The sequence below is a fragment of the Photinus pyralis genome, unplaced genomic scaffold, assembly GCF_008802855.1.
Source record: "Photinus pyralis isolate 1611_PpyrPB1 unplaced genomic scaffold, Ppyr1.3 Ppyr1.4_LG4, whole genome shotgun sequence".
NCBI classification, from domain to species: domain Eukaryota; kingdom Metazoa; phylum Arthropoda; class Insecta; order Coleoptera; family Lampyridae; genus Photinus; species Photinus pyralis.
Window position 1 is genome coordinate 13,869,305 of NW_022170511.1, and position 16,510 is coordinate 13,885,814.

The 16,510-nt window shown below is 35.7% G+C and overlaps 1 protein-coding gene across 1 annotated transcript in view; it reads right to left on the reverse strand.

The window, feature by feature from the left end:
• Window positions 1–557: 557 nt before the first annotated feature.
• The window catches only part of LOC116169315 (FMRFamide-related peptides), a 34,533-nt gene continuing 18,580 nt past the window's right edge, over window positions 558–16,510 (reverse strand). Inside the window, exon 2 of the mRNA XM_031485380.1 lies at window positions 558–1,470. Within this exon, the coding sequence (XP_031341240.1) occupies window positions 735–1,457 (723 nt within the window). The 5' untranslated portion in view covers window positions 1,458–1,470 and the 3' untranslated portion in view covers window positions 558–734. The remainder of the gene's footprint in view (window positions 1,471–16,510) is intronic.

Sequence of the window (16,510 nt, forward strand, 5' to 3'; positions counted from 1 at the left end):
GGATCAATAAAAAAAATTCCGGGCAACTTAGATTCCGAGTTACAAATGGGACATTCAACTGAAGTGAAGTTGATCGATCCTTACTTGTTATTGGATAAAGACAACATTTGAATATTCTAACAGAACATGCACGAATTAAGCCCTGACGATGCCAAAGCGATCACATTTAATATGGTCTGGCGATGCCCAGTTTGAATTTCATGCAATTCGGTTCAGAAATGGCCGAAATGACAAGAAGGCACTGTGAATGTTGATTCGATTAGCCTTAACTTTTGGCATTGCGTATTATATCGCTAAAGCTATCCCCAGTTTAAATGTCAAAAAAGCCATCTTTATTTTTTCGCCTAAATTGACAATTCAAGATTCCGATCTACAGATTTAATAAAAAATCCACCTGCAAAATTTCATTGTAATCGGACCATCTTTTAAATCGATGGACATGAAGCCATCGAGCGAGTGATCGGACGAATGGGAGAAATAAAATTAGAATGATTGAGATGCATATACCTACCTAGTCAGGTACCTAATTTCTATGGGTGCAATAAACACATCTGACATCAATATCAAACGTTTATTTATATTTTCCATTTAATCAGTGTTGAAGTTAACAAAACATCTAAGTATTACATGTTCCAGCCACATTTTATAACATTTATGATTGAATACATTTTTAAAAGATCATTACTAAGTATCTTTCAAAATAATTCAAACAATCTAATAACAGTCTTGCAAGGTCAATGATTCTGCCTTACCTCTTCTAATTTTTTTAAGATTGTCAATAATGGGAATTTATGCAATATCCTGTCGTTTAAAACCAAAGGAAAACGCAAAGTTCCCTCGAGCTCGAAACTGGGAGGCAATGGCCGCGAGACCGTTGGCATTGGGAATTCTTCTTCCAAATTCAGTTTCGTCTTTTGCTGATTACGGCCGTATCGGATAAAACTGTCGTCACCGGCCTTACCAAACCTCAGAAAGCTGTCGCTTCCACGTTTGTCTTGGACGTCGACGCTCCTCTTGCTTCGTTTCTTTTCGGTATCATTTTCGGGTGCGTTTCGACCGAATCGTAAAAAATTCTGGTCGTTGGCGCGCATTTCTCTACCGTACTTGTAGGGATCTCTGCCGAATCGAATAAAATCGGAATTTCCTCGGCCGAACCGTACGAAATTATCGTTTTTGTCTTGCGAACGGGTGGGCCTCGCGAATTGTTCCTCGTTGTCGTCGTACTCGGATTCCAGATCGTCCATAAATGGCAATATGCTTTCACTGCGCCCACGCGAGTATCGCAAGTAGTTGAAGTCGGGAAATCCGCGATCTTTATCGTGGAATGTTTTGTACGGTCTGTATTTGGAGATGTGGGATTCCAGAAATGTTAGAGGATCTTCATCATACGCATCTTCGCTGAATACTTCAATGGAAGATAACTGAACCAGCAGGATGAGAATCATTAAACGGTGCATTGCAAATTGAAAACTGAAAGTAAAGAAACTATATTAGTATACGTGTATTTTATACTTTTTTAATACATATATTTCGAAGGTTCTTTTGAAATTTCAGTGATGTTTGTGATTTCGTAAAGGTTTACTAAAGTCTCACTGTTGCTTTTATTTCAAATATCCGTGCTGTTCAAAATGACAACTGGACTTATTAGTTATTGATGTCAGACGGTTGACGGTAACAGCACGTTATAAATTCGAGAGTACTAATGACGCGTTCCAACTCAAATTAAGATGTAGTATCATAGTAGAAGGTCCGTAGAAAAATTAGAAAGATAAGAACCCGAATGTACCTTTCTGTATTTTACCCTTTCCCTTGAAACGCTGCACCTGTTTTCCGCCTTGCGTACCCGTTTTAGCGATCACTCTGTAAATTAACGCCTGGTATTTTCAAGCGTTTTAAGTTGGCCGCTTCGTTACGCAAAGTGTCGTGCCGAAAGTATTTACGCTGGTTCTGGGAGTATTTGATTTAATTTGTAGAGTTGTATTTCAGCCGCCGCTACCGTAAAAAACCCGGCATTTAATTCGCCGTTTGTAACCCTCCCGTCAAGATATTCCTCTTAATTAACAAATTAATATTTTAAAATTTCAGCCACGTTAAGCCATTATTAGGAGGTTTTTGGTTCACATGGTAATTGAAACCGAACATTAAAACTACAAGACCATACAGTTTTGATAAGCGACCTTTATACCAACCCCGGGGAATTCCAATTAATAGTGAGCCTTACTGGACTACCGACTTTAGAAATATCAATCCGCGCAATGAAGTTAGTGCCATTAACGGCAGCTAAATAAATGTGTTGCAGTAAACAGCATCCGATTAAGTCGTGAGGGGTTTCAAAAGAAGCGCTCTTAATAAATTTGAATTTTAAGACCAATTATTGATTTTTAGGACGTCTTCAGGCCGCACAATAAATTAAGGAAGTTTTCATTCCTGTATGTAGATCACCAAATATGCTGTGTCGGCTGGAAGACCATCGTTCCCTCCATGGATCTCTTACTTTTTGCACCTTCACAAGGTATGTTTCGGTATTATGTTTCGTTAAGTACCGCAGTTTTGAGCTTTTCCGCAAATCTATTTTGCATTCATACCGTTTAATTTTTGCTTTTACATTAAATTTACCGTAAATATCTACAAATTTTGCTTTTTCTTTCATAGTAATTTTACCCGCTTCGTTTAATTGCAAGGTTGGAGTTTTGTTAGCTTTCCTGCATTTGATTTCCCGTACATAACGCTACCGAATCCGATTGTTTACTGTTCCGGCTTAGGGAAATTGCTGTACGATATAATTTTGGTTTAGCATTCATCAGTAGCTTGCCCTTTAGAATTCCTAGAGCTGCCGTTTGAGTTTATCCGGCGCTTCCGAGACCCATCCGTCAAATCATTTTTTTATGGGGGTTCCCATGATTTATTTCTCAAAATGGTGTTTTGGAAAGTAAAGTGTGCATAACTGTTACATGAGTCGACCCACCTGCGTCAAATTTTGCATGCGGTGGGGACAAATATTTTGTTTGTCAATTTTGCATTACGATCCTGTCCGCCATATTGAAATTATTTTTATATGACTCAATTACTTTGGAAAAAAGCGAAATGTATTTTCAAGCGTTTTAAGTTGGCCGCTTCGTTACGCAAAGTGTCGTGCCGAAAGTATTTACGCTGGTTCTGGGAGTATTTGATTTAATTTGTAGAGTTGTATTTCAGCCGCCGCTACCGTAAAAAACCCGGCATTTAATTCGCCGTTTGTAACCCTCCCGTCAAGATATTCCTCTTAATTAACAAATTAATATTTTAAAATTTCAGCCACGTTAAGCCATTATTAGGAGGTTTTTGGTTCACATGGTAATTGAAACCGAACATTAAAACTACAAGACCATACAGTTTTGATAAGCGACCTTTATACCAACCCCGGGGAATTCCAATTAATAGTGAGCCTTACTGGACTACCGACTTTAGAAATATCAATCCGCGCAATGAAGTTAGTGCCATTAACGGCAGCTAAATAAATGTGTTGCAGTAAACAGCATCCGATTAAGTCGTGAGGGGTTTCAAAAGAAGCGCTCTTAATAAATTTGAATTTTAAGACCAATTATTGATTTTTAGGACGTCTTCAGGCCGCACAATAAATTAAGGAAGTTTTCATTCCTGTATGTAGATCACCAAATATGCTGTGTCGGCTGGAAGACCATCGTTCCCTCCATGGATCTCTTACTTTTTGCACCTTCACAAGGTATGTTTCGGTATTATGTTTCGTTAAGTACCGCAGTTTTGAGCTTTTCCGCAAATCTATTTTGCATTCATACCGTTTAATTTTTGCTTTTACATTAAATTTACCGTAAATATCTACAAATTTTGCTTTTTCTTTCATAGTAATTTTACCCGCTTCGTTTAATTGCAAGGTTGGAGTTTTGTTAGCTTTCCTGCATTTGATTTCCCGTACATAACGCTACCGAATCCGATTGTTTACTGTTCCGGCTTAGGGAAATTGCTGTACGATATAATTTTGGTTTAGCATTCATCAGTAGCTTGCCCTTTAGAATTCCTAGAGCTGCCGTTTGAGTTTATCCGGCGCTTCCGAGACCCATCCGTCAAATCATTTTTTTATGGGGGTTCCCATGATTTATTTCTCAAAATGGTGTTTTGGAAAGTAAAGTGTGCATAACTGTTACATGAGTCGACCCACCTGCGTCAAATTTTGCATGCGGTGGGGACAAATATTTTGTTTGTCAATTTTGCATTACGATCCTGTCCGCCATATTGAAATTATTTTTATATGACTCAATTACTTTGGAAAAAAGCGAAATGCATAGATACGGTAACTGAGGGAATTTCCCCCTCTTACATTAACTAGCGTACAGTCGAATGCGCCCCAGATGGCATTTAAATGCTTACCTAAACCTAAAGCATCCCCCCCCCCTGAAGTATTCAGGATCGCCGCCGCTTAGCATTCGAGCACTATATCTACATCTGTTATAAAAGTAAAACGGGTAGGTAGTACAATTTGAAAACTGTTTACCGCTAAGTAAGCTAAGAAAATGTTATCAGATTATGAATTAATCAATAGGGGAAGTATTTATATGCTCAAACTGAATTGTTCTTAACTTACAAGTGCCCATCTAATACGAAATGTGAAACTGTTATTACAATAAGGAAATAAGATGACTTCCTTTCGAAAGTTCTCTAAACCGAACATCTTATTACACAACGTTACGATCGTATTCAAAGTTTTCAAGCTTTTGGATGGATAGAAGCAAAAGATATTTAAAATTAAAATAACTTTTGCATGAGAAACTAATTAGTAACGACTCTGTGCGGCCGAATATGGTAACTGGGTATAGGTACTTGTATTTTACCTATGCTAGAATAATGTACTAGATACGTACCTATAAGGAACAAATGCGCGAATTATGAAGATAAAACGTTAGTTGAGAAGTATATTAAAACCAAAACACCAATATTTTTGGATTATATTGAGATTTACAGCAACTTCATGCATTCCATAAACACTGAAATATAGGCTTTTAAAGGTTCGCACTTTTTCAATATTAAAAGATATTCGGTACGATCGTATTGTATGCAGCGTCGTTAAATGTCAGAGATATTAGGTATATGGTATTGAAAGTGGTTCACAAGCATGTAACTTTTAAGCCGGCGCTTCTGGACCTTCGGCGTTGAAATTAGAACTGACTGAAATTCAATTCGTTTTGCTTATATAGATCTCGAACGGTTCCGAACGCACCCGACTATTCAAGCATTTTCTCGAACAAACACGTCACATTTCTGGGAAAGGTTACGTCACATCCGCCTCCGTTCTTTATGGCCGATGACTAATTTTTCATGGGTCCTCGATGTCTATCGGGATTTCTGGAATATTCGCTACAATAAGAATTCCAAAAAGAACCGCGTAAAAACTGAGAACACCTAATAATATTTAAAAAACCGAAGACTAATGAAGAATTCGAGGAAATGGCAAACATTTTAAAAATCCGAAATATTTCAGACAATTTTGCGGTATTAAGGAATCCGAACAGAATTACTGATTTAAAGGGTGATGGATGTGAAGGATCTAAATAACTAAAAGAGCTACAGAAGGATCCACACAATCTCGAAGATTTTATAGGTTGTATTAAACTGATGAATGCGAAGGATCCGAATAAAAGATGTGAAAAAGTCTATAACCTGAAGTCCGAGGAATCTCAACGGAAGAAAGAGTACAAATAACCAGAAGATAGCGAATCGTAGCGTCCGAAGTAATAAAAAAATCCAAAGAATCTCAAGTTTGAAAAATTTAAAGAAAAAGAAAAGTAGCTCTTATTTTTATTTCCATGACTAGATGAACAGCATCCTTTTTATCTTTACAATGTGTCCGAAATAATGAGGGCCGCCGTGGGCATTCTAGAAAGGCTAAGAGATGCAAATTCGGTTAAATGTGGAGAAAGGTGCTCAATCAAAGGCTTAGAAGGTAGGGTTTACAAATTCATGACACATTTTTTGGTTTTCGAAATATTTTTCGCTTCACTTCTCCACGTCAACTTTTAATGCTCTTATTCATAGTATACTGTACTGTACAGTTAAAGCATGAGAGAGGTAATATCCGCTATACCTTTGCGTCTATTAAAACAGAGAGAACGCTTCGGCCGTGGTCCTTCCGTTTCAGAACTTTCCATCGGCAAATAGACTGGAAAAACTTGGTGGGAGAGCGGCATTCTTCAACAAACTTTCGAAGAGAACCTATGCAGGTCGAGTGGTGCACTTTTTCGATCGCATACCTACGTAATGTAAACGCAACCATTGTAGATCGCGTAACAATATTGTTTCCTCAACCGAAAGCTTCAAGGCGTTCGTATAATCGAGGTACTTGTGTGAAAAGATTTGTCAGTCACGTAGTCCTATGTGATAGTGTATCGCGAATGTTGAGGTTTCACATCAGATTTCAAGTAAAAACGTGCCGCAAGTTAAACAAAATTTATTACTGACTGCATTTTAAATGCGTTACGATTCGCCCTTACGAGTTAACTAATATGAAGTGCCGTATTTAAGATAACAGGGGAATTCCTTTGTGTAGTAGCCGTGAATATTGCGAACCGTTACCATGATCGAACATTTTTCGTTTCGGTACATTTTTGCATTATTGTTCTTGCGGTTAAATAAATTGTTACTACAAAAGTGTTGCGGTCCACGGTGAAAAACATTTCTGTTATTTTTTGGAGTGTGAAGTTACGTTAAAAACCAGTTTAGTAATTAAAGTTATGCGCCTAAATACGAGGTGCTAACAACCTTATAAATAAAACGGAAACTGTAAAAACGTTAAAGACAATTAATTCGTACTTTTGTTGGCTACCAATTTTGGACATTCCATACTGCGGAACATTGGTAGTTTTTTTCCAGTAAGTAAATCAAATTAGAACTAACAAATTGTGAGGAACTTGATTCAAATTCGTCAATCATCTTTCGAGATTCGCTTACGAGTAGCCAAATTTTTACCTGACGATCAAAAGGCAGTTGCACCATCCAATTTTCCAAATTGCTGCTGACTTCCAAAGGAGAAGATCGAACTGACAATGAGAGAATCTTTCAGTTTATCGATAAATGTAAGTTAATAAAACTTTTTATATAATATCAGAATAGGAATCGACCGTTTTTGAGGACTTTGTGTAAGATATTTGCACTTTTAAACTCTTCTAACATTCCTGAAGAAGTCGATTTGCGGAGATTTATACCGTGAACCAATTTGTGTATTTTTTATGAATAATATAACCCCGCTTGATTTCTTCGTATAGGAGTTTATTAAAAATTGTGTTTTATCAGCAATATTTTGAAACGGAAAAAGAACTAGAAGTACTTGCCAGCATTACTCCACAAATGCTGCCTATGGTTTTAGAGTCGACGGTGAGAGGATGCCATTTATTTAGCAAATGATAGAAAATGCTCTAAATTTTGTGAAATTTGTTTTTTTTGTAGTATTTTAATTTTATAACTTCTGTTAATTTAATTTGATTTGTATTTTTGTTTTTTTTTTGGTTTTTTTCTATTAAGTTGACACTTATAGGATTTCTTTTAAATACGTAGAGGATCTATATCGTTAATTTCCCTAGCTAATTATTTATGTATTTAAAAATCTGTTGAATTTTCCTAATTAAGTCCCAAAAAAAGCTACACCGCAATTAAACCATAAAATGCTCTACATCAGTGAATTCAGAATAAAAAGGACTTTAAGAATATGATATCGGAATTTCAGGGCAGTATTTATTTAAAAAAAATGAAGTCGATGATGGTTCCGCACAGATGAAACATCGGATTAAAAAAATTAACACCGCCATCTTAAAGATCATTAACGGTTAGTGTGGAGAAGTGACACTGGTTTTGATGTAGGTTGAATAATAAGGCCAGATAAAAATAGTGCGTAAAATTGAAAAATCTGACTTTTTCAAAATATTTCAAAACCAAAAAGTTTTTTCAGCTTTTTTATCTTCTTAGACCTTTGAATAAGAAACTTTTCTCCCAATTAACCAAATTTGTATATCTTCCACCGTTTCCAAATGTCCATAGTGGTCCTCCGTACATTGGGCATAGTGCACTTTTTCAACCTGTGGACTTATCCGATTTTAAAAAGGTAGGCAGTCCAACGTTTTTAGTTGTTACGATAAGTAAATGAAATTTTGTATATCCTCTCCTCACTCGCAAAGAAAAAGCGTCCATCTGTACTTCCCATAAAATCGCAAAACAATATAGACACCGCCAATGCAAGCAGGTACAATCATTTTAACGGAAATAATTTTACGCTCCCAAACTAAACAAATTACATATAAACGTGTATTTATTTTGTAGTTGGACACTAACTTACTATGTTTAGCGCATAATAGAAGCTTTAGGTTTGGATAGACAAATTAACTTCATCTAAGACATTAATAAACTTAAACACAATACGAATGTAAAAAGCTTTATGTTGTGTCAAAGCGTAGGTATTGACAACGAGATTGCATTTTATATTACATTCCGCAGGTAACCTACAATATACCCCCGAGCATCTAATTTTAATTTTCTGCAGACATAACTTGGGAAAAATAGAACTTTTTTGCAATTATCATTTCTACCGAAATTCCACGACCCTGATACGCAAGGAATGAGATGAGGATTGCGGTAGAGAACCAGGGGTCCCCAGTTGTATTAACATCCCGTTAAACTAATTTAAAGAAAAAACATCGAAACGTAAGAAGTTAGTCGAAAAAACACAAACACAAATAAATGAAACGTAATTTAGTATATAAATGCCAATGACAGCATTCAAATCATACATTTTTAATTATATCCTCTGATCATTTCGGTTGTACGTCCAGAAAAGGTAAACAACAGTCAATTGATTGAATGTATAGGCTTAAGCCGCTTAAGGGATTTTATATATTGTCCAATTCCTTCAGCAACATGCCGAAATTTAGTGCATATTAATAATTCAATCCGCTAAATTCTAAACGAACATTTTTCAACTCCTGTTTTTAAACAACAAAAGGTGTATTTTCTTGCATTAATCAAAATATGCTCGGACACGTAAATTACAATGGACATATTTTGTTGATATTTTCAGTAACCACGACGGGGTGGCTTTCACCCCTAAAATACTAAATGGAAAGGAGACCGAGTAATATTTTATTTTAAAGGGAATTGTTCTTATCGCGAAATTAAATGTTAATAAACGAATTTGTGCGTAGACGCATACTTTCTATGTGAAAGTTTGACAGGTGCAATATTGAATGACGGACGGATAATTATATTTAGCAAACTGGAGCACCGTCACACTACGCGCTCCCTACGAGGCAAACTTTTCGGGACAGTTGGAAAACAGCTCTGGATCCTAGATTTACACCACCATCATCTTTTAATACCCGCATCACCCTTTTCCTTTTCATAATTGCTTTCCTTGTCAATACTTTTTAATAAGTTGTGCAGTTAGCAGGGTTATGCAGGGTGTCCAACGATGCGCTAAGGTCCAGTATTAGAAAGTAAGTAGATACATGGGGTCATTTAATACGGGATCTCCCAATGATTTTATTATTTTAAATTTAGGGGCTATTAGCTAATGTTTTAATTTCTCCTCTATCTCTATCTTAACTGTAATAATGATATTATTGTTTCGAACGAATGCAAAAAGAAAGAGACGAACTATACTCTACGCTAAGTAGCCATCTCTCGTAATGCTTAATGTAATTAAAAGTGATGTTTTAGTTCATTTTTCAAAGCTGTGAAAAGATAAAGCATAACTGGTACCAAAATTAACGTCACAGACAATTACCCTCGATTTCAAAATAACGAAAAAATAGCGAAAAAATACCTCCTCTATTAAATCACATTCGTTATTCCCGACGACACTTGAAATTCCATGTACACCGCCAACACTGATAAAGCACCTGCACCGCTTATCTCGCACGTGCGATTGTTTGTCGAAAAACTAATTAATTCTTGTGCGATTACAACTTTTTATCTACACTTGACCAAACTTTAAACTCGCATTTCTATTAAATGTTGCCTAAGTTACCGGGTTCAAATTTATCATACGGTTTGAGGCGCGATAAATTGCTTTTTTCGAATTCACGCTGTAGCGGCGCTGTTCGTCGAAGAGAGGGGAGCGTGGGGCTTGGTTTATAGTAAGCAACGGGAGTTGCTGTTCAGTTGCCATAATGCAGCGCATACGTGAGGAACGCTCGTTTTGTGTTAAAGCGTATTTCATGATCATTGCAGTGCAGCGTGCTTTTCGTTTGGGATCTGGAGATCCCCACGCGGACGTTTTCCTGAACGGCAATCAATTGTAGATTGTGTAAATGCTTCAGGACAATAGGGGATGTGTGATCTGCGCCACCAGGTTAATTTCTACTCATCCGTTGTATTTGAAGGAAACATGGGACAGCCAATAGAAAGCATAACCACCCTTGGCCATACTGTTAGTATAAAGTCACTGTAAGAAAAGGTACACTCAGATGGCCTCTAACGGCAAAACAAAGAACTATTGTAAATGAAACCTATTACACTCAACCGTTGAGTGAAAAATAACTCAACTAACTACTTCTAAAGTAAACGGAACTACAGAAACACATAGATGGCGTAAGAATATCGAATATAAATTTGGAATTTAAAGACACACATTACATAGTGATAATTTTATGCGACCGAAGTAGGTCCGTTGGAGTTGAGAGATGCCAATTACGGTTGTAGAAACCACTTCTTGTCTCCTAAATTATCAAAAAAGCAAATGACTCGATATTACACAAAAGTTGAGAGTGTGGCAAAAAGTTTGCTTCCGGAATATCCACCTCTAAGAGAACTCAACCCCAGGTAAATCGGCACGGGAAAGTTCACCACGGAGTATTCGTCTCTATTGTAGGAGACGTTCGCAAAAATTTGCCCAGAAAATGAAGCCTCGTTCTATATACATGAAAGTCATTATTACATCTTCCCACTAACGTTTTGGTAGTATTTTTTTAAAGATCCGCTAAAAGAAATACAACGAAAAAAACTTTAGCTTGGCTCGCTAGCGCAGTGGGGTGAATGCTCGACACCGGCATTTACGGTTGATGGATTTAAATTCCGCCAAGTTAGCAAAATTGCTCCGTAATTCCAGCTAACTTCGCCCTATCCCACGACTTCTAGGCGCCTAAAGCGCTACACGCAAATACACAGTCAGCACCGTAAACTAGGACAACTCGCCTACATACAAAATTGAAAAGAATCAAGTAAAATTCGAATCCTAATGGAACGTACGTTTTACTGTATATTCAAAATAAAAAATATACAGGGTGTTTTATTAAAAAAAAATTATGATTATTTCCAGAAGTCCAGACGTGAAAAAAAAATGTTATTATGATCATGTATCTATCACTCTAGGCCTAATTTGAAAAGAAACCGGTTTATAGACACGCGAGATATTCAGGCAAAGGGTCAATATAACCGTCGAAAGATTAGCCAGTTAATGCTGCAACAATTACAGTTGGTACACAAACAGAAACAGAAAATGCAGATTTCCTAATATATTGAGTTTATTTTGATATACAGATATTTTATATTCTTAGTTTCAGGCAGTTACTATGTGCAGATAGTAAATAATAAAAAAAATTCGTTAAGCCGCTTGTGAGCAAGAGGCGAAGAGTGCACTTTCAAATTTGTTTTTTCGATTCTAATAGCCCTTATGGACATTGCATACCTTAACGAGAATAGAAACATGAAATAATTTTTAATTTCTGGCCTAATGACACGAATACCAAGTCTGTAAGTGGTGTAGTACCGGAGCCTTTGTGACTCAGACAGACAGGCTGCCAGCCAGACAGACAGACAGACAGACATCAAGAGTGAAAAAAGGGCACTTTTTTTTTTTCAAGTGAAAGTGCACTAAAAAGTGTGCAACGAGTATTTTGCCTTAATAATCAGTTCATCCCAAATGCCAATTCGCCATATTTCAACGAAAATGGCACGCAATTTAAATTGTACATAACAGTATTTTTTATTTATTAACGAAGTTTATTTAAATGAAGCCGAAGGCAATAGAGGTGCCGTAATTAGAGGGATAACAAACAAAACAAATATGTGAAATTGCTCCAGATTTTTCGACAAAGGCTCATTATAGCTGACTATAGAGACTTCTGCTGAGAAAGTTATAAACCTGTTGATGGACCATCTTCTAGTGTTTATAAGAACTTAATTGCGTTAGGTTAAACTTCTATAGGTTTATACAATCACCAAAACCTCCTGTTAATTTGACCCTTTTCGTTTAAGCTGAATGTATAAGGAAAATTCTACATTATATTAGTGAAATTCTGAATTTTGTAGGTATATGTATATGCTACATTCTGAATCTTAAAGTCATAGAAGAGACTATTTATTCTCCAACCCTCAAATATCCTTACGGTTAACTGACATGGTATTAACATCATCACGTAGATACGACGAGTGTACTACATTTAACGAGCGAATAAACCTGATTGTTCTATAACGTCACTCAACGCCTTGGAATGGAAGAGTTAAAAAGACAACCACGAAGACTAGACTAAATAAATGTGAAATTAAGAAATTGTAGAATTTATTTCCTTTGCTACAGAAGTTAACCACCAGCTTGAATTTTACCACCAACCTCTGTCATTACACAAACAATAAAGGGAAATCTCGTACGTGCTAAAACGTTAGCACGACTGAAATTATGCAAGATGCGCGGTTATACTGGAAATTTATGTATGTCGCGCTATGAAAAATTCAAGAAGTAATAAGTTGTATCATGTATACCTACGTTACGTACAAATAAATAACAACACCATTTTGATTAAATATATCGCCCGCGTCCGATTTTCTGCTACATGAGCATGATGTATCGTTACGCTCGAGTACAGCGGCTGATTTTGCTGTGTTTAGTTTCAGTTACTACCATCATAAAGCGGTGTTAATTAGATGTTTATAAGGGGTGTTTAATCCCAAACGCACAATTATAATCCGACGCCTTCAACTTATTTGATATTTCATGTAAAAGTACTTATTTGCAAGTTTGAAGAAATATGTCTGGTGGTCTTTAACCCGTACTTTAATAATCTCTAGATAGTGGAAGGGACTTTGACCTTCGATACGTTCTACGTTCTTAATATGCAATGTGTGCCTAGCGTCTAACTGCTTGTAAATGTCTTTTGATAAAGTAAACTCTCACCTAATTGGTATTTAGATGGTACGAACCTCTCTGGATTTATCATGGATTTGATAACAAAGGCGGAACTTTTTGTCTTGTCCATATTTACAGTCAGCATAATTATTACAAAAAATTAGTTTAAATTTGTAGATATATTAGAGCAATGAATGGTGTGCATCAATTTGCCAAAAAATGATAAGAATAATAAAGAAATAATTGATTAGATTACAACCAAGAATTATATAAACGAAGATTTATTGAGTGCGCCTAAATATACGAAACGGATGAAGGGGTAGAATAAATTACGTTAAATTTATATACTTTATTCTAATGACTCAGTTGTTATAGTGTCGTTTTTTTTAAACAAAAGCGACGGAAACGTCTGTACGGAAACGATAGTCCCTAAAAGTTTCCGTCGGTGCTCAAGCGCTCCGCAAGTACTTTAAAAATTATCGATGGTGGTGCTTTTGAATAACGCGTGCATAGTAAACTAATAGAATGTATATTTAATTTAACGAGTCAATTACTCTATAAATAAATTTTTAATTTTAATAAAGCACGATGAATCCACGAATTTAATTTGAAATAAATATTAATATCTCAGGAACAATGTGTATACTACAAAATCAAACATATTAGTGTTTAACTTCTCCTGTTTTGAAATTCGAAAGAAATGACAAAAAAGGTTCACCTATTGGCTTGGCGAATCGAACTACAAATTCACTAGTTATCCAAATAACTATTAGAACGAAATTACGAAATTACGAAATTACAATAAAAATGTATGATTGAACCCTATAATTGTAAGTTTCGGCTGATTTGTTTTTATTAACCCTATTTTAAGTTTGGGAACCTCAAAAGTTTAAAGCGTCATACTTTCATGCGCTTTTATTACTCGATTCATCAGACTTGGATATTGCAATAAACGTGATTTCTAATCAAAACGGCCATTTAATATTCTCGATTCTCGAATAATTGCATGAAATTGATAGACTGTGCGCTACTGAGATATTTCCTATGAAAGCATCTTCCTGAGAACAAATAGAAATTTTCAAACATCCTATATTTGAAACAGAAGCACTTAAATACTGTAACAACTTCATTAGCCTATCTTTTCGCGATAGCGATATTAATGAAGTGTTCTAATTCCAAAGTCGGAAAGTTCTACGTCATTTTTAACAAACTTAAGCAGATATTGTTCGTTAAGAACTTCGGAAGAGAAAAAGTTTTCGTTTTAAATAACTTTAGTTAAAACATATACATACGTTAATAATTAATGCGTATTTGGATGATTTTATTATTTAAAATCAACGGAGGTAATTAGGGGCGATATCCTCGATGAGGATATTACAAAGGAAAGTGAAAGTAGGTAATCATTTTCGAGCGCATTTGACTTTACTTCCGTTTATTCCTCCAGCTATATTTTTAATTTCATAATTTTCATTCATCTCACAGAAAAGTGGAGCGACTGAGAGATATTCGTAATCCATTTTTTTAAAACCTAAATCCTATGGCATTAGTCATCTGGATTTTATTGTTCAAGACACACACTATGTATTGTTATAATTCCTTCATGAAGTTTATTTATTAATTATTCATTTTTCTCTTTGATTACATATACACTTATACAGGCTGATTCAAATGGGGATCTCGGGATCTGTAAGAGATAGGTAGGTAGTTTAAATTTGGCCAAATTGCGCATTTTGATGCTTAACAAACTGTAGTTTTGAAATTGAAAAAAATCTGACTACTTTCGGAGATATCTTGAAAAAAACTAAATTTTGCGAAATCGTTTTTATTTCTTACTGAAGTCATTTAACAAGATATTTCGAAATAAATGACACATTATTATGGACACCTCTTTCCCTCTATAAGATGCTACTTTTAAATTTTAAGTTTGATGTTTCGTCTCCAGTCAACCATCTTCAACTTTGTTTTTTCTTATGGAAGTAATTTTGTATCATTGGAAACTATTGTAGCTAGTGCTAGTGTGGTAGTTGCAATTTGAAATCTTGAGGTCGGGAATGATGGAGAGGAGGTGATTAGAGGTAACAATAATACCTATACCTACTTACACCATAGAATTTAATCTATGCTTAGGGTGCGTTCATAACGGAGATGTGATGATAGATAACAAATCGATCATAGCTTGAAATTAGAGCGCGTATGAGCGAGCACAACGACGCATTAAAATGCCAGTGTTGAAAAAGATGTCGGACTGTGGACAAGAATCTAACGCATTAAAATAGTTTAATTTCTGAGTAATGCGGAAAACATGGTATGTCCTGCCACTTTAAGTAGACGTTTGTATTTATCTTTCGTGAAACAATGATTTTTCAAGAAACCATTACCACCCTCATGCTGTTGGCATTTGTTGGAATGTATCTATTGTTAATTAAATGTAGCAGTGCCTAACTAGTGGATAGCACTTGGTACGAGATTAGTGTACGGTAACGGCGGTTTCCACGCTCATCTTTACGCTAAGTACATACCTACATGAAACATACCTACAGCGTTATTGAATATCAGTATAGTTCACCCACTACGGTGGTGAAAACCACAATAAAGCCGTGCGTTACTGGGGGATGAATTTTATTTATTAAGTGGTCACTTCACTTTTACTCAGGTATATTGCTTTAATGAGATATCCTCGCTCTGAGAGTTTAATTACTAAGGCGAGTGGTTTGTCGTTTGTCTGTTTCCAACAAAACAATTAACGGAGCTGAAAACTGTCATCAGGTATTGAATGGTACAATTGTAACAATAAGTAAAAGTTAAGCATTGTTATATACTTCACATTCATAACACTATGAATTGTGATCTAATCATCAGGAAATGTCATCCGAAACAAGTTTTACTATTACTATTACTAAATTACTACAAGTAGATCCAGTTGATCTCCTTATTTATAGAACTTAGTTGTTAGTTATTAACGAGCTCCTAGCAAGTTTATAATTTTGCGATGTCTCTCCGTCTGTCCACCCGTCCGTTAGCATGATATCTCGAAAACTAATGGACCGATTACGATTGAATTTTGCAGGTGGATTTTTTATCAAATTTACAGATCGTGTAGTCAATTGACTTTTGACATCTCCGTTAGTTATGAAATCAATTTCATGAAATATGGACGTAGCTTTAGCCATACAATATGCCAAATGTTGAGTCTAATCGATTTAAAATTCACATTTTTTTATATATTAAGGTATTTAAGTAAAATGTGATACATATGCACTTGGAATAAAAACATCAGGTTCAAAATTTGGTTTTGCGCATGCTATATATAGCCATACCCAGGAGCTCGTTTGCTAATTTGTTTACACGTTTATTATTTATACATAATACATATTTAAAGCTTTCGCAGCGAGC